We start from the raw sequence: 17049 nt of genomic DNA, 5'->3' as shown, positions 1-17049 counted from the left end.
TGGAGAAAAGAGAACGCTCCTGCACTGTTGGTGGGAATGTAAATTGATACAGCCACTATGGCGAACAGTATGGAGGTTCTTTAAAACACTGAAAATAGAACTACCTAATGACCCAGCAATCCCACTACTGGGCATATACCCTGAGAAAACCATAATTCAAAAAGATGCATGTAACACAAAGTTCACTGCAGCACTATTTACAATAGCCAAGACATGGAAGCAACCTAAATGTCCATTGACAGATGAATGGATAAAGAAGATGTGGCACCTATATACAATGGAATATTACCCAGCCATAAAAAGGAACAAAATTGAGTCATTTGTAATGAGGTAGACGGACCTAGAGCCTGTCATACAGAGTGAAGTAAGTCAGAAAGAGAAAAACAAATACCATATGCTAACACACATATAAGCAATCTAAAACCTAGTGGGAGGACAGGAATAAAGACACAAACGTAGAGAACAGACTTGAGGACAGAGTGGGAAGGGGAAGCTGGTACGAAGTGAGAGAGTAGCATTGACATATATACACTACCAAATGTGAAATGGATGGCTAGTGGGAAGCTGCTGCATAGCACAGGGAAATCAGCGCGATGCTTTGCGATGACCTAGAGGGGTGCAATAGGGAGGGTGGGAGGGAGGCTCAAGAGGGAGGGGATATGGGGATATATGTATACATATAGCTGATTCACTGTTTTGTACAGCAGAAACTAACACAACATTGTAAAACAATTATACTCCAATAAGAATGTTTAAAAAAAAAAAGGAGATTTTTAAACAATGGGGGAAATTTGATTATGGACTGTGTATTAGATGATACAAAAAAATATACTATCTTGTTAAATTATATAATGCCATTTTGATTACATAAAAAAATGTCCATTACTTTTAGCTTATATACAGAGGTGAAATGATTTCACATCTGAGATTTGCTTTAAAATATTTCAGCAAAGAGAAAAAAATGGAATGGAAAAAGAAAATGTGCCAAAATCTTGATTAACTGCTAAATCCAGGTCCTGAGTATATGAAAAGCATGATTAAAGGGGTTTTTTTAATTAATTAATTAATTTTTTTATTTATTCATTCACTCATTTATTTTTGGCTGCGTTTGCTCTTCGTTTCTGCACGTGGGCTTCTCATTGTGGTGGCTTCTCTTGTTGCAGAGCACAGGCTCTAGGCACATGGGCTTCAGTAGTTGTGGCACAGGAGCTCAGTAGTTGTGTCTCACGGGGTCTAGAGCACAGGCTCAGTAGTTGTTACACACAGGGTTAGTTGCTCCGCGGCATGTGGGATCTTCCCAGACCACGGCTTGAACCCATGTCCCTTGCATTGGCAGGCAGATTCTTAATCACTGTGCCACCAGGGAAGTCCAGTGTCTGAAGTTTTCCTAACAAAAGCTTACAAGAGTTTTGTTTTGACCTTGTTAAATTTGGGGTGCTATTAGACATGCAACTGGAAATGTTAACTAGAGAGTTATTTATATAAATCTGGAGTTCTGGGAAGAAGTGGAAAGTTGGAAGTCATGTTTTTCAGCCATGGGACTAAACAAAATCACTTAGAAAAGTGAAGAGAAAACAGGGTGGGAGGAACCAAGATAGAATGTTGGTACATCCAACATTTGAAGGTGAAGAGGTGGAGGAGTCAGGGAAGAAGACAGAGAAGATGCAAGAAGTCAATGAGATAGAAAGAAAACCAAGAGAGTGTGGTGTTAGCAGAATCCAAGAGAATAAGTATTTCAAAAAAGAAAATGTATTCAACCAATGTCTAAAGTTTCTGAGAAATGACCACTAGATTTGGAGACATTAAGATCACTAGTGACTGTCACAAAATCAGTACCAATAGAGTGAAAGAGATGAAAACCTTTTGATAATGTTAGAAAACTCATCATTCTTTAAAAAATCTCCCATATGCTTTCCTAAATTCAAAGTATACTTTTACGTTTTAATGTAAAACTTAATTCTCCCATTTTCTTATACTTAGTCCAATCTCTTTTGGGAGGACTGAGGCAGTTCCTCAAACATCTGAACACTTAGTATTAAAGTCCTTCATAGTTGAGAATTAACTATTACTTACACAGCCATCATGCACATTCAGGGTTGCTTCAAGTTTTAATCTTTGGATAAATTCTCTTCTTCCTGTTTAAAAAGAAAGAACTAAATAAATCATACAATTTATTGCTTAGACAAGTGTAACACTGTTAAGAGCCTAGGAACTGTCATGAGGTAGAGTCAAGCTCTAATTTTAATTCCTCCATTTACAGGCTGAGTGACACTGGGCAAATTAACTCCTCCTCAGCCCTAGTTTCCTCATTAGAGTACCTACCTACCTCATGTGTTTATTAAGTGATTCAAGGAGAGAAAGGGCTTAGCACAGTATCTGGAACCACAATAAACACTTAAATGTTCCCTTCATTCATCCATTCATTCAACAAATATATTGCGTACTTACTCCATTCCAGGAGCTAGGAGCTAGAGATACAATGGTAAAATAAAAGAGAAAAAGATCCCTGACTCTAGTTAGCTTAATAAAAGAAAATAAACAATATGTGACTTGGTAAAAACTCTATATGGAAAAATAAAGCAGAGAAAGGGGATAAGAGAAGACTGGAGGTGGGGAATAGGTTTTCAATTTTGCAAAGGATGGCAAACTGTTTTAGAATATGCCACCTATTTTTAAACATCTCACTTTCAGAAATGCTAAAATACTTAAAAGTTCATTTCACAGTGATGAAATGTGAGAGCACAAAAATTAAATCAGCCTAAATATCCATCAATAGCAGAAAAGTTATAATACTTCAAAAATATAATAAATTCCTCCTTTGAAAGAGAAATTATGTTTCTTTAAGAAACGAATCATTTTTACCAAAAATGGACCAAAAAGCTTCATGCTTATTCAGAAGCTGTAATGAAAGGAAGCCGAATATATATATGACAAAGAACAGTAATTAGCTAAGTAATCAGGCTGATGAGATTTCAAAATTAAACCTGACTATGCTCTCTATATACTGTCACAAGGGACTCTATTATGTTTTCTTGCATTCCACGTAAAGAGCAAGATCTTCTTGAAGCCAGACTGTTTTCTCTGTCCTTGCCTGTAACTGGTAAGATCGCTAGATAATGGATGAACACGTGGGTTAAAGATTTTGCGTGTGTTCGGGTGGGGTATAGTTCCTAAACTTATTGGAATAAAACAACCTGCAGAAATTCAGCAAAGTATTTTCATGAATTAGGTTATACTTTATATAATTAACTTTTCAAATCTGATTTTCAGTTTTTAAAAGATGCTAATTAGTAAACAGAAAAAAAATTTTTAAATCTTTTCCTTTTGGCCAATTCCTTTGGCAATCCTACTGAGTTATAAATTAAGAGTTAAGGAAAGAAGTATTCAAATTAACAACACGACAGTAATTAAAATTCATTAAAATGCTATGAAAAAAGTATTAAAATTTTTTTTCCAAATTTTTAAAATCTGGGCTTGAAAACATGGCTCTAGCCATTTCCAACTTAGAGAAAATGGTAGTGCAACATGAGAGAATAGAAGACAAAGTGAGTAATTTGAGCAAGAATTCTTCCATATGACCTTGTACATAAAAACATGCACTGAGACACGACAGAGACAAGACAGCTCCTAAATGATATTTTTATATGTGACTTAGGAGATCAAAATGATTGTATTGGGCTTCCCTGGTGGCCCAGTGGTTAAGAATCCGCCTGCCAATGCAGGGGACACGGGTTTGAGCCCCGGTCCGGGAAGATCCCACATGCCGCGGAGCAACTAAGCCCGTGCGCCACAACTACTGAGCCTGCGCTCTAGAGCCCGCGAGGCACAACTACTGAAGTCTGCGTGCCACAACTACTGAAACCCGCGTGCCTAGAGCCCATGCTCCGCAACAAGAGAAGCCACCACAATGAGAAGCCCACGCACCACAATGAAGAGTGGCCCCCGCTCACGACAACTAGAGAAAAGCCTGCACGCAGCAACGAAGACCCAACACAGCCAAAATAAATAAATAAATAAATTTATTTTTTAAAAAATTGTATTGCCCCACATTCCATAAAATGGGCTTCTAGAACAACCTAGTATAAACCTCCTCTACCCTTTTGGTAATTAAATGCACTACACCAAGAAAGAAATAGGAGCTGAAAGCTAGGATAAAAATAAGAACTATAAGTTAAAAAAAAAAAACTGAGTCCTCTCAAATTAAAATAAAAATAAACTCATGCCTATTATCAAGAACTGTGATGAGTCTGGCCTACTTGTAAGCTAACAAGCTACCTGCCACCATTTCATGGATGCTAGCAGAAGACACAGGACTTCTGAGTCAGAGGCAAAGGATTTTACTCCTCAAGGAGAATGAGCTTCAGGTTCACACTGGTTCCCCTTGTCCCCCAATTCCCACAGGGCAATGCAGAGGGGTCTGGGGGGATACTGCACATGCAATAGGTTTGAATCACACCTGGGGAACCCTGAACTGAAGGAACGCAAATCTTATATCAAGCAAATCTGCCTAACCTTTGTCCCAAAGGAAAACATTATCTTTATTATTCTGGACAATAAATAAATCTGCCCTCTGCTCCACAGGGAGATATTATATCTCCCAAGTTTGTTCTCTGAAAAGAGAGTCCAGAACAAAGCAGCCAGTGCCTCTGCTCACAAGATGTGCAGAAATACAAAAGAGACATGGAGAACTGTCTCCCAACAATTACCCATTTGTTATGGATGAATTTACCTATCACTGAGGCTTTCTCTCCAAGTCTTTCTTGCAGCCCAAGCTGCCTCATTTAATTCCGTCTCTTTTACATTCTATTCTATATTAATAGATTGTAAGCTGCATAAAAAAAACACTCTTTTGTTCACTCAAGTATCCTAAGTGCCTAGAACAGTGCCTAAGACAAAGGAGGCACTCAATATACATTCCTGAATCAGTGAATAAATGAACAGGCTCATAATACTGATTCTGTTCTTCAACGTGTTTTCACTCAATAATACAAGGTGAACATCTTTCACTGGCAATAAATATAGACATATTGCTCATTTTTAATGGCTCTGTAACTTATGAAACAGCTTCATAACTTATTTATTCAAGTACCTATCTCTGTTACTAGACTGAGATGCTTGGGACAAGAAATGTTAGGCTTAAATCTAACTTGGAACATACTACACATACACTGGGCAAAACTTAACATCTCAGGGCCTTAGTTCTACATTTGTAAAAATTTTATATTTGATGGGAATAATACCATCAACTTTACAGGCTTATTGTCTGGAATAAATTAAGTAGCATATGCAAAACTCATAGATGTGACTGGTCTACTATAGACACTTAATATTCGTTCTCTCCCTATGTACACGTGGGATTGTTCTAAGTTAATATTGTCTGAAAAGAGAAAATGATTTTTTTGTTTGTTTTTGTTTTTAGGCCGCATCGTGTAGCATGTGGGAATCTTAGTTCCCCGACCAGGGCTCAAATCCGTGCCCCCTGCACCCAGAGTGCAGAGTCTAACCACTGGACCACCAGGGAAGTCCCGAGAGAAAATGATTTTTAAAGAATGACTTCATTGGGCTTCTCTGGTGGCACAGTGGTTGCGAATCTGCCTGCCAATGCAGGGGACACGGGTTCGAGCCCTGGTCTGGGAAGATCCCACATACCGCGGAGCAACTAGCCCCGTGAGCCCTAATTACTGAGCCTGCGCATCTGGAGCCTGTGCTCCGCAACAAGAGAGGCCGCGATAGTGAGAGGCCCGCGCACCGCGATGAGGAGTGGCCCCCACTTGCCGCAACTGGAGAAAGCCCTCGCACAGAAACGAAGAGCCAACACAGCCATAAATAAATTAATTAATATTTTTTTTAAAAAGGCAAAATTCCTTAAAAAAAAATGACTTCATTAAGGAGTTGGGGTAACTTCAACTGGTTAAGAGAAAAGAATAAGGCTGCTGATACTGAGAAACAGAGACAGAACAGCACTTTAACAAAACTTTTTGTAAGGTCGGATCTTAACAAACGGCACCGCGAAACAGAGGAAAGCTTCAAGTGAGCTTTATTAGGGAGCGCTCCCGGGCGAGGTTCACTGGTCCGAGAGAAAGGGGCCAGAGAAGTCGCGCCCCGGCGAGGGTTGGGCAAGATTTTATAGGGGAAGAAGGGAAAGGGGTGTGGTGAATCTGGGAGGGCGCAGGGTATTCCTTATTTGGTGGTCTTCTCGGGTATCCTGGGGGACCGTTAGTCCCGCCCCTCGAAAGGCGGGAAGGCTGGGCCGGGTGCAAAGTCCCCAGGTCAGTTCCTGGAACTGGGTGGTCCGGAAAGTCTCCAGGTCAGTTTCTGGAACTGGGTGGTCCGGAGAGCTTCGGTCTGATTCAGCCTGTGAATCTGATTGTGTTCCCCTGCCTCAGGCCAGTTGGCCTTACATCCCGACATCTTTGGGGTAATGGGGCGGCGTTCTGATCTCTGGCTACTTCATGCTGAATGGGGGTGTCGAAAGGGGAGTCGGGCGACCAGAGGTCCGAGGCTTAGGGGAGACCAGTGCGGGGTTCTGTAGGAAGCAAGGTGTAAGGACCGAGGCGCATTTGGTTTGTGGCCACCCGAGAGACTTCCTCCATGCGCCTGCGAAGGAACCTAAGAAAACAGGGAGCAAGTATGCTACGAAGAGGGTGCAGTACGGGTTTGAAAGAGGGGTGTCAAAGAGTCCCTCTCTCGGCGGGCTGAGGGCCTCTATGACTTGGGGGCAGGAGTGGGAAGGGGAGGTCCCAGTATCAGAGATAGGCAAGAGCGAGGCCGGGTTTAGGAGGGGGAAGAGGTCTAGGGAGACAGCAGCGTTTTCAATGAACAGTAGGTGGAACTCCTGGATGTGGGAGGGGCCCAGGAGGGAGAGAGACTTGTGGCCTAGGAGGTCGGCCAGCCGGTGGGAGGAAAACACGGTTAGTGGGTGGGCCAGAGTCAGTTTTTGTTTGGTCAGTTCGGCTGCCGCTGCTAGGGCCCGAAGGCATGGTTGCCACCCCCGAATGGTTGGGTCTAGCTGTTTGGAGAGGTAAGCCACGGGGCGGTGGCTTACTCCTTGCCTACAGGCTGGGCAAGGAGTCCAGTGGCTATTCCGGCCCGTTCATCCACAAAAAGGTGAAAAGGTCGGTTTGGGTTGGGCAGCGAAAGGGGAGGGAGAAGATATCAGCGCGTTACGGAGGGTGAGAAAGTCCTAATCGCTTTTCTATTTGAGAGAGATCTTGGAGAGAAAAGGGAACATGAACTCTAACTAATCCTTCCGCTCCTGCTACCTCCCTCAGAGGGCAGAGGAGATGTGGATCTTGGGAGTCGTGAGAGCGTGTATGTGCACTAATTGGCGAAGCAAGGGGCGTGGGAGGAGAAACCGCGGGGGAACGGTTGGAGGGGAACGGGTTCGGGAGGAGGAGGGACTGCTTCAGGGTAGGGTGGAGGTTGGAGAGGAGCTCTGGAGGAGGGAGAGCGAGAGATTCAGGTGGGTCGGCTAGTGGAGAGGGGTTATCGTCAAAGGAAATTAGGGGCTTGAATGTAGGAGATGTCTGTTTGGCAAGAAGGATCTGGGAAGTGGAACAATCGACGCAGAGGGAAGGGCAGGAGCGTAAATACCAGAAGGCCTGAACATAGGGGACCTCGGACCATTTGCCCGTCCTGCGGCAGTAATTATCTAGATGACGGAGGATGTTAAAATCGAAAGTCCCTTCAGAAGGCCATTTGGATTGTCTAGAGGATATTGTGGCCAGGCCACAGTGGAATAGAAAATAAGCCGTCGGCAACGGAGATCTTGGGAGAAACCGAGAGCTGTAAAATTGGCAAGGAGACACCCCAGGAGCGTCTTAGAATCTGGTTTCGATTGTGAGGTTCCCATGACCCCCAGTCTGTCCCTGAGTGAATGGAGAGGGAGAGAGGCGTCCCTGGTCTCCGTCTCCAATTCACGGCAGGTCGGAGGGCGGTCAGGCGATTGGGACGTCTCCACAATCACCCAAGGCCCGACGGGTCGGAGAGCGGTCAGGCAATTGGGACGTCTCCACAGTTGCCTGAGGCCCGGAGAGAGGACGGAGGAGTCCCTGACGCGGCCGCGGGGACAGGGAGTCCGGTGGGTAGGGACTCTGGGGGTCGGAGGGAACAAGGGAGGGGGACTTACCCCGTTTTCTGCCAGATCAGGTAGATGAGTAGAGGTTCCCTGGTTGTCTCCTGGGGGACGGGAGGAATGGCCCGCGCGGTAACCCACGGGGCTTGGTACCCCTCCCGGGTTTCGGCACCAAATGTAAGGTCGGATCTTAACAAACGGCACCGCGAAACAGGGGAAAGCTTCAAGTGAGCTTTATTAGGGAGCGCTCCCGGGCGAGGGTCACTGGTCCGGGCGAGGGTCACTGGTCCGAGAGAAAGGGGCCAGAGAAGTCGCGCCCCGGCGAGGGTTGGGCAAGATTTTATAGGGGAAGAAGGGAAAGGGGTGTGGTGAATCTGGGAGGGCGCAGGGTATTCCTTATTTGGTGGTCTTCTCGGGTATCCTGGGGGACCGTTAGTCCCGCCCCTCGAAAGGCGGGAAGGCTGGGCCGGGTGCGAAGTCCCCAGGTCAGTTCCTGGAACTGGGTGGTCCGGAAAGTCTCCAGGTCAGTTTCTGGAACTGGGTGGTCCGGAGAGCTTCGGTCTGATGCAACCTGTGAATCTGATTGTGTTCCCCTGCCCCGGGCCAGTTGGCCTCAAACTTTTCACTTTACTTGACTCTATTGCCCCTTTGAGCAACTTCTCTTTAAGGCCAAACTTCCTAGTCAACTACAAACGCTGCCATCTCTAGCTCATTGTCAGGTCTTCCTTTTCCTGAACTGTCTGTTTTGCCCCCTCCTATTCATTGGTTTTGTTCTCAGAAATCGTGGGGTATCAGTAAATTCAAAGGTCTCTTTCAAGGCACATTTTTCATAACCTCATAGCATCATTAGCTGTCATAGGTAAATGCTGTCTCCTTGACATAATCTTCTTTGGCTTCCAAGACATCTTGCCAGATAACCAGGAGAACTGATAATTAAAGTGTAACAAACTCTGAGGAGAGAAAGAACACAGAACTGTTTTACCTTTGACAATGAACAGCACAAAGAGGTGACTGCAATCAAAATGTGTAAGAAGAAAATAGTAAATACTCAAATGAATGTTTAAAGGCCAAATGTGGGCTAGAGGCACAGTTTAGAATCTCCAGGATCCTAGGCACAGAGAGAATCTACATTCAGTCACCAGCTCTTTTTCATGAGCCTCCCCCAAGTACTCATATGAAACACTGAAAACAACAGGAAGGCTGAGACAGTCCCTGTCTGGTAAGACTTAAAAAGGAAACTCCAGTCACTTTCCAGGCCCTTCTCTCATGGGAAGCAAAAGTCTTAAGCCACTGGGGAAGCCCTAGCTAAAAAGAGCCTCAGCAAAGGTCCACTAGCTTTAAGAGAGGCAGGAAACCCTCACGTCCATTTCAGGCAAAGACAACTGCCTCCAGGAAAGGAACGAAGTATAAACTGCCTATCCTTAAGGGAGGGACAGAAATCCCCCTCCCATCCCTACCAAGAGCCTTACAGTGAACAAGCAGCATTTAAGTGTGGTGGCTTTGAAATGTGTCAACTCACAACGAACCATGTTTCCCAGAATTTTTTCCCTGTATGATTCATGTTATTTGAATTACCAATCATATTTGCACAAGATTGGTGGGTGGAAGTAAAGTAACAGCAATACTGATTTTTATTGATGCTTATATTGTTTATATACATTGTTACTTGTCTGGCTCACCTCGTTAGAATGGGGATCAACTAGGCCTATAACCGTCCTGCCTACCCATAGATCCTCTTTTAGGTTCTTGGAATACTAGGCCAATTTGTGTTTAGGTCCATGACAAAGGGTACCAGTTTCTCCTAAAAAAACACCTACATCTGTAAGACTGAAGACAGTGAGAACTGGCATAGATCTTATGTTTTCATGGGTTCAGGCCTGTCCTTCCTATCTCCATTTTACCATCATCCTTTCCCAACTGTCTGTCCTAAGGATGTCAAGTCCCAGCAAAAGACATGAAGAAAACAACTTTACAGAGACAGTTTAATGAGTTCCCACAACTACACAAAGTCAAATACCAGTAACACATCTTTGTGTGTATGTTTGTATATCTCCTAGTAATTCTGCTTCTTTGATTGAACTCATTCATGATTAACATTTTCAGCAAACTAGCAACAGAGGGAAACTTCCTCAATCTGGTAAAAAGACCTAAAATATATCATATTTCATGGTGAAAGACTGAATGCTTCCCACTTAAAATCAGGACAATACAAGGAAGTCCACTCTCACCACTATTATTAAACACAGTCCTGGAAGTTTTAGACATTGGAATAATGTTAAGGAAAAAAAAAAGACACATAGCTTGGAAAGGAAGAAATAAAACAGTCCCTATTGAAAGATGACATGATTTTCCACATAGAAAATCTCCTGGAATATACCCAGAAACCTCTGAGAATTAATAAGTAAGTTTTGCAAGATCACAGCATATAAGATCAACACCAAAAAAAAAATCACACTGTTACATACTAACAATGAATGGGTAGAAATTTAACTTAAACACAATACATTTGGGCTTCCCTGGTGGCACAGTGGTTAAGAATCCGCCTGCCAATACAGGGAACATGGGTTTGAGCCCTGGTCCGGGAAGATCCCATATGCCGTGGAGCAAATAAGCCCATGCGCCACAACTGCTCAGCCTGCGCTATAGAGCCTGCGAGCCACATTACTGAAGCCAACACGCCTAGAGACCATGCTCTGCAACAAGAGAAGCCACCACGATGAGAAGCCCGCGCACCACAACGAAGAGTACCCCCCACTCGCCGCAACTGGAGAAAGCCCGCGCGCAGCAACAAAGACCCAACTCAGCCATAAATAAATAAATAAATAAATAGATTTATTTTTAAAAAAATACATTAATAATTGCTCAGAAGAAAATTAAACATTTGGACATAAATATAACAAAATATGCTGAAGATGTGTATCTTGATAATTATAAAATGCTGATGAAAGAAACCAAAGAGCTAAATAACTGGAGTGATGTACTGTGTTTATAGATCAGAAGACTCAACACAGTAAAGATGTCAGTCCTTCCCAAACTGATAATGTGAGTCCAATGCAATTCCTATCAAAATCCCACCAAGGTATTTTGGAGATAAGGACAACCTTACTCTAAAACTCATATAAAAAGGCAAAAGACATAGAAGAGCTAAAACAATTTTGAAAAAGATTTATTGAGGGGAGAAAACGTCACTCAACTTGCTGTAAAAACTTACTATATAGCTACAGTAAGCAAAACAGTATGGTATTTACAAAGGGACAGATACACAGATCAATGCAAGAGAATAGAGAACACCGATTAGATACACATAAATGTGCCCAACTGATTTTTAATAAAGGTGCAAAAGCAATTCCATGGAGAAAATACTGACTTTTAAACAAATGGTGCTAGGGCAAGTGGACATTCATAAGCACAAAAATGAACTTCATGGTAAATCACATACCTCATACAAAAATTAACATAAAATGGACTCTGGACTTAAACGTAAAAATATAAGACTATAAAACTTCAGGGAAAAAGCATAGGAGGTAATCTCCAGGACCTAGGGTTAAGTTAAGAGTGTTTAGACATCAGACCAAAAGCATAATCCATAAAAGAAAAAAACTGATAAACTGAACCTCTCCAAAGTTAAAAACCTTTACTCTGCAAAAGACTCTATGAAAAGAAGAAAAAGACAGACTACACACTGGGAGAAAGTATTTGCAAACTGCGTATCTGACGAATGACTAATACCTAAACTATATAAATAAGTCTCAAAAAACAACAGTGAAAAAACAACAGTGAGAGACATGAAAATACCCCCCACTGAAAATATAAAGATGGCAGGACCCCTCCGAGCACCAACAACCAGCTGCGTTGGGACCTGGCCTTACCTGCCAGCTGGCCAGCATCAGCCCAGGACTCCTGCACTGCACAGCCAGCCATACCAGGACCTGGCCCCAGCCACAAGCAGCTGGAAGCCTCTGCACTATGCAGGGCCCCACAGCCAAGGGGGCTGGGAGCCAGGCCCATGTACCAGAGTGCCACAGCAATCAGCCCCACCACAACAAAAGGGCCCACATAGCCCACACAGGGGGCACCCCTAGGTCATACAACTCCGGTGACCTGAGGGAAGTGTACTTATCCCACAAGCCGCATGGCACGGCCAAAAACAAGAAGATATAACAATTATAAATATATCTGCACCTAACATAGGAGCACATAAATACATAAACCAAATATTAACAAACATAAAGAAATTGACAGTAACATAATACTACTAGGGGACTTTAACACTCCACTTACATCAATGGATAGATCATCCAGACAGAAAATCAATAAGGAAACACTAACTTTAAACAACATATCAGGGACTTCCCTAGTGGTCCAGTGGTTAAGAATCCGCCTCCCAATACAGGGGACGCAGGTTCAATCCCTGGTTGGGGAACTAATATCCCACATGCCAAGAGGCAACTAAGCCTGCACTCTCTAGACCCGTACACCACAACTAGAGAGCTCACGTGCCACAGCTACTGAGCCCACATGCTATGGGGCCCATGTGCCACAACTAGAGATCCCCATGTACCACAACTACTGAGCCCACGCACTCTAGAGCTCACACGCTCTAGAGCCCACATGCCACAACAAAAGATCCCGCATTCCACAACTAAGACCCGATGCAGCCAAATAAATAAATAAATAAATAAACATTTTACAAAATGGTTAAATGTTCTGTGTATCTTACCTCAGTTAATTAAAAAAAAAATCAAATCAGACGAACTTAATAGATACAGAAAGAACGTTCCATTAAAAAGCAACAGAATACACATCCTTCTCAAGTACACATGGAACATCTCAAGGATAGAGCACAAGCTGGGCCACAAAGCAAGTCTCAATAAATCTTCTTAAGACTGAAATCATACCAAACATCTTTTCTGACCATAACACTATGAGCCTAGAAATCAACTATAAAGAGAAACTGCAGACACAAAAAACACATGGAGGCTAAACAACATGCTACTAAACAACCAATGGATCACTAATGAAATCAAAGAGAAAATCCAAAAATACCTGGAAACAAATGAAAATGGAAACACACTGATCCAAAATCTATGGGACTTAGCACAAGCAGTTCTAAGAGAGAAGTTTACAGCAATACAAGCCTAGCTCAGGAAACAAGAAAAATCTCAAACAACCTAACTTTACACCTAAAGCTACTAGAAAAATAACAAACAAAACCCACAGTTAGCAGAAGGGAAGAAATAATAAACAGCAAAATAAGTGAAATAAAACTAAAAGATCAATAGAAAAGACCAATGAAACTAAGAGCTGGTTCTTTGAAAAGATAGACCAAATTGATAAACCTTTAGCTACACACATCAAGAAACAAAGAGAGGGCCCAAATCAACAAATCAATAAAATCAGAAATGAAAAAGGAGAAATACAAAGGATCATAAGAAATTACTATGAAAAACTATGCACCAATAAAACGGACAACCTAAAAGAAACCGACAAACTCCTAGAAATGTACAATCTCCCAAGACTGAATCAGGAAAAAACAGAAAACTTGAACAGACCAATTACCAGTAATGAAATTGAGTCAATAACCAAAAAACTAAGAATAAGCAAAAGTCCAGGACCAGACAGCCTCACAGGTAAATTCTACCATTTAAAGAAGAGCTAATACCTACCCTCAAACTATTCAAAAAAACTAAAGAGGAAGGACTTCTGAATTCATTCTATAAAGCCAGCAGCACCCTGATACCAAAAAAAAAAAAAATCACAAAAAAAAGGAAATTACAGGTGAATAACACTGATGAACACACATGCAAAAATCCTCAACAAAATACTAGCAAATCATTAATTCAACAATACATTATATGGATCATACACCATATTCAAATGGGATTTATCCTAAGAATGCAAGGATGACTCAATATCTGCAAATCAATCAGTGTGATACACCATATTAACAAATTGAAGAATAAAAATCATATGATCATGTGATCATCTCCATAGATGCACAAAAAGCTTTTGACAAAATTCAATATTCATTTATGATAAAAATCCTCAACAAAGTAGGTATAAAGAGAACACACCTCCACATAATAAAGGCCCACTTTACTGACAAGTCCACAGCTAACATCACACTCAACAGTGAAAAGCTGAACGCATTTTCCCTAAAATCAGGAATGAGACAAGGATGCCCACTCTTGGTACTTTTACTCAACATAGTACTGGACGTCCCAGACACAGCAATCAGACAAGAAAAAGAAATAAAAGGAATCCAAATTGGAAAGGAAGAAGTAAAACTGTCACTGTTTGCAGATGACCTGATACTACATATGGAAATTCCTAAAGATACATCAAAACACTATTAGAATGAATGAATTCAATACAGTTACAGATACAAAATCAATACACAGAAATCTCGTTTCTATGCAGTAACAATAAACCACCAAAAGAAGAAATTAAGCAAAAAATCCCATTTACAATTGCACCAAAATGAATAAAACACTTAGGAATAAATCTAACCAAGGAGGTAAAAGACTCAGAAAACTATAAAACACTGATAAAAGAAATTGATGATGACACAATTGGAAAGATATACTGAGTTTGTGGATTGGAAGAATTAATATTGTTAAAATGTTTACACTATCCAAGGCAAGCTATAGATTCAATGCAATTCCTATCAAAATACCAATGGCATTTTTCATAGAACTAGAATAGATAATTCTACAATTTCTATGGAAACACAAAATACCCCAAATAACCAAAACAATCTTTAGTAAGAACAAAGCTGGAGGTATCACACTCCTTGATTTCAAACTATACTACAAGCTAAAGCAAATAAATAGTATGGTACTGGCACAAAAACAGACACACAGATCAGCGGAACAAAATAGAAAACATAGAAATGAACCCACACGTACATTGTCAATCAATCTACGACAAAGGAGGCAAGAATACAGAATGAAGGGAAAGATAGCCACTTCAATAAATGGTGTTGGGAAAACTGGAAAGCTACATGCAAAAGTATCAAACTGAACAAACTTTCTCACATCATATACAAAAATTCAAAATGAATTAAAGACTTAAATGTGAGACCTGAAACCATAAAACTTCTAGAAGAAAATATAGGCAGTATACTCTTTGACCTCAGTCTAAGTAATATTTTTTTATATGTCTCCTCAGCAAGGGAAACAAAAGCAAAAATAAACAAATGGGAGTACATCAAACTAAAAAGCTTTCTGCACAGTAAAGGAAACTATCTACAAGACTAACAGACCACCAATTGAATGTTAGCAGATTTTTGCAAACTATATTGCATAAGGGGTTAATATCCAAAATACACCAAGAACTCATATGATGCAATATCAAAACAAAACCCGAGGGACTTCCCCTGTGGCGCAGTGGTTAAGAATCCACCTGCCAGTGCGGGGGACATGGGTTCAATCCCTGGTCCGGGAAGATCCCACATGCTGCTGAGCAGCTAGGTCCATGCGCCATAACTACTGAGCCTGTGCTCTAGAGTCCGCGAGCCACAACTACTGAACCTGCGTGCCACAACTACTGAAGCCCATGCACCTGGAGCCCATGATCTGCAATGAGAAGCCACTGCAATGAGAAGCCCATGCACCGCAATGAAGAGTAGCCCCCACTAGCCGCAACTAGAGAAAGCCCACACAGAGCAACGAAGACCCGATGCAGCCAATTAACTAATTAATTAATTTAAAACCCAATTATAAAATGGGCAGAAGACCTGAACAGACATTTTTGCAAGGAAGACATACAGATGGCCAATGCGCACATGAAAAAATGCTCAACATCCCTAAACATCATGGAAATGCAAATCAAAACCACAATGAGATATCACCTCACACCTGTCAGAAAGGCTATTATCAAAAAAACAACAAATAACAAGTGTGGGAGAGGATGTGAAGGAACGGAAACCCTCATGCACTGCTGGTGGGAATGCAAATTGGTACAGTCACTATGGAAAACAGTATGGAGGTTCCTCAAAAAACTAAAAAGAGAACTACTGTACTATCCAGCGATTCTGCTTCTAGGTAATTTCCAGAAGAAAACAAAAGCATTAATTCGAAACAATATATGCACCCCTATGTTCATTGTAGCATTATTTACAGTAGCCAAGATGTGGAAGCAACCTAACTGTCCATCAAAAGATGAATGGATAAAAAAGATGTGGTGCACGTATATGTAATGGAATACTACTCAGCCATGAAAAGGATGAAATCTTGCCATTTACAACAACGTGGATGGACCCGGAGGATATTATGTTAAGTGAAGTAAGTCAGAGAGAGAAATACAAATATCATATGATTTCACTTACATGTGAAATCTTAAAAACAAAACAAATGAGCAAACGTAACAGAACAGAAACAGACTCATAGATACAGAGAACAAACAAAACAAATGAACAAAAGTAACAGAACAGGGGCTTCCCTGGTGGCGCAGTGGTTGAGAGTCCGCCTGCCGAAGCAGGGGACACGGGTTCGTGCCCCGGTCTGGGAAGATCCCACATGCCGCGGAGCGGCTGGGCCCGGGAGCTATGGCCGCTGAGCCTGTGCGTCCGGAGCCTGTGCTCCGCAATGGGAGAGGCCACAACAGTGAGAGGCCCGTGTACCGCAAAAAAAAAAAAAAAAAAAAAAAAAAATTGATACTTCAATTTAAAATACTTCAATTAAATACGACACTTCAATTAAAAAAAAGAATAAGAAAATATAAAGATAGTTTTTTTAAAAAAGCACATAAAAAGATGCTCAAAATTAACCATTAGGGAAATTATAAATTTAAACCACGAGTTACCACTACACACTTATTAGAATTACTAAAATAAAATCAGTGTCAGGGCTTCCCTGGTGGCACAGTGGTTGAGAGTCCACCTGCAGATGCAGGGGATGCGGGTTTGTGCCCCCGTCCGGGAGGATCCCACATGCCGCGGAGCAGCTGGGCCCGTGAGCCATGGCCGCTGAGCC

The 17049-nt window shown here is 41.9% G+C and overlaps 1 protein-coding gene across 3 annotated transcripts in view; it reads right to left on the bottom strand.

Moving 5' to 3' along the window:
- The window catches only part of DCAF6 (DDB1 and CUL4 associated factor 6), a 166149-nt gene that overhangs the window by 139878 nt on the left and 9222 nt on the right, over positions 1-17049 (bottom strand). For all 3 annotated transcript variants that reach the window (XM_024742398.1, XM_024742399.1, XM_024742400.1), the window contains exon 2: positions 2074-2135. In XM_024742398.1, the coding sequence (XP_024598166.1) occupies positions 2074-2135 (62 nt within the window). The remainder of the gene's footprint in view (positions 1-2073; positions 2136-17049) is intronic.

The sequence above is a fragment of the Neophocaena asiaeorientalis genome, unplaced genomic scaffold, assembly GCF_003031525.2.
Source record: "Neophocaena asiaeorientalis asiaeorientalis breed wild unplaced genomic scaffold, Neophocaena_asiaeorientalis_V1.1 scaffold99, whole genome shotgun sequence".
Classification (NCBI taxonomy): Eukaryota; Metazoa; Chordata; class Mammalia; order Artiodactyla; family Phocoenidae; genus Neophocaena; species Neophocaena asiaeorientalis.
The sequence above is the reverse complement of the archived record's forward strand: the minus strand, read 5'-3'. Positions and strand labels throughout refer to the sequence as shown.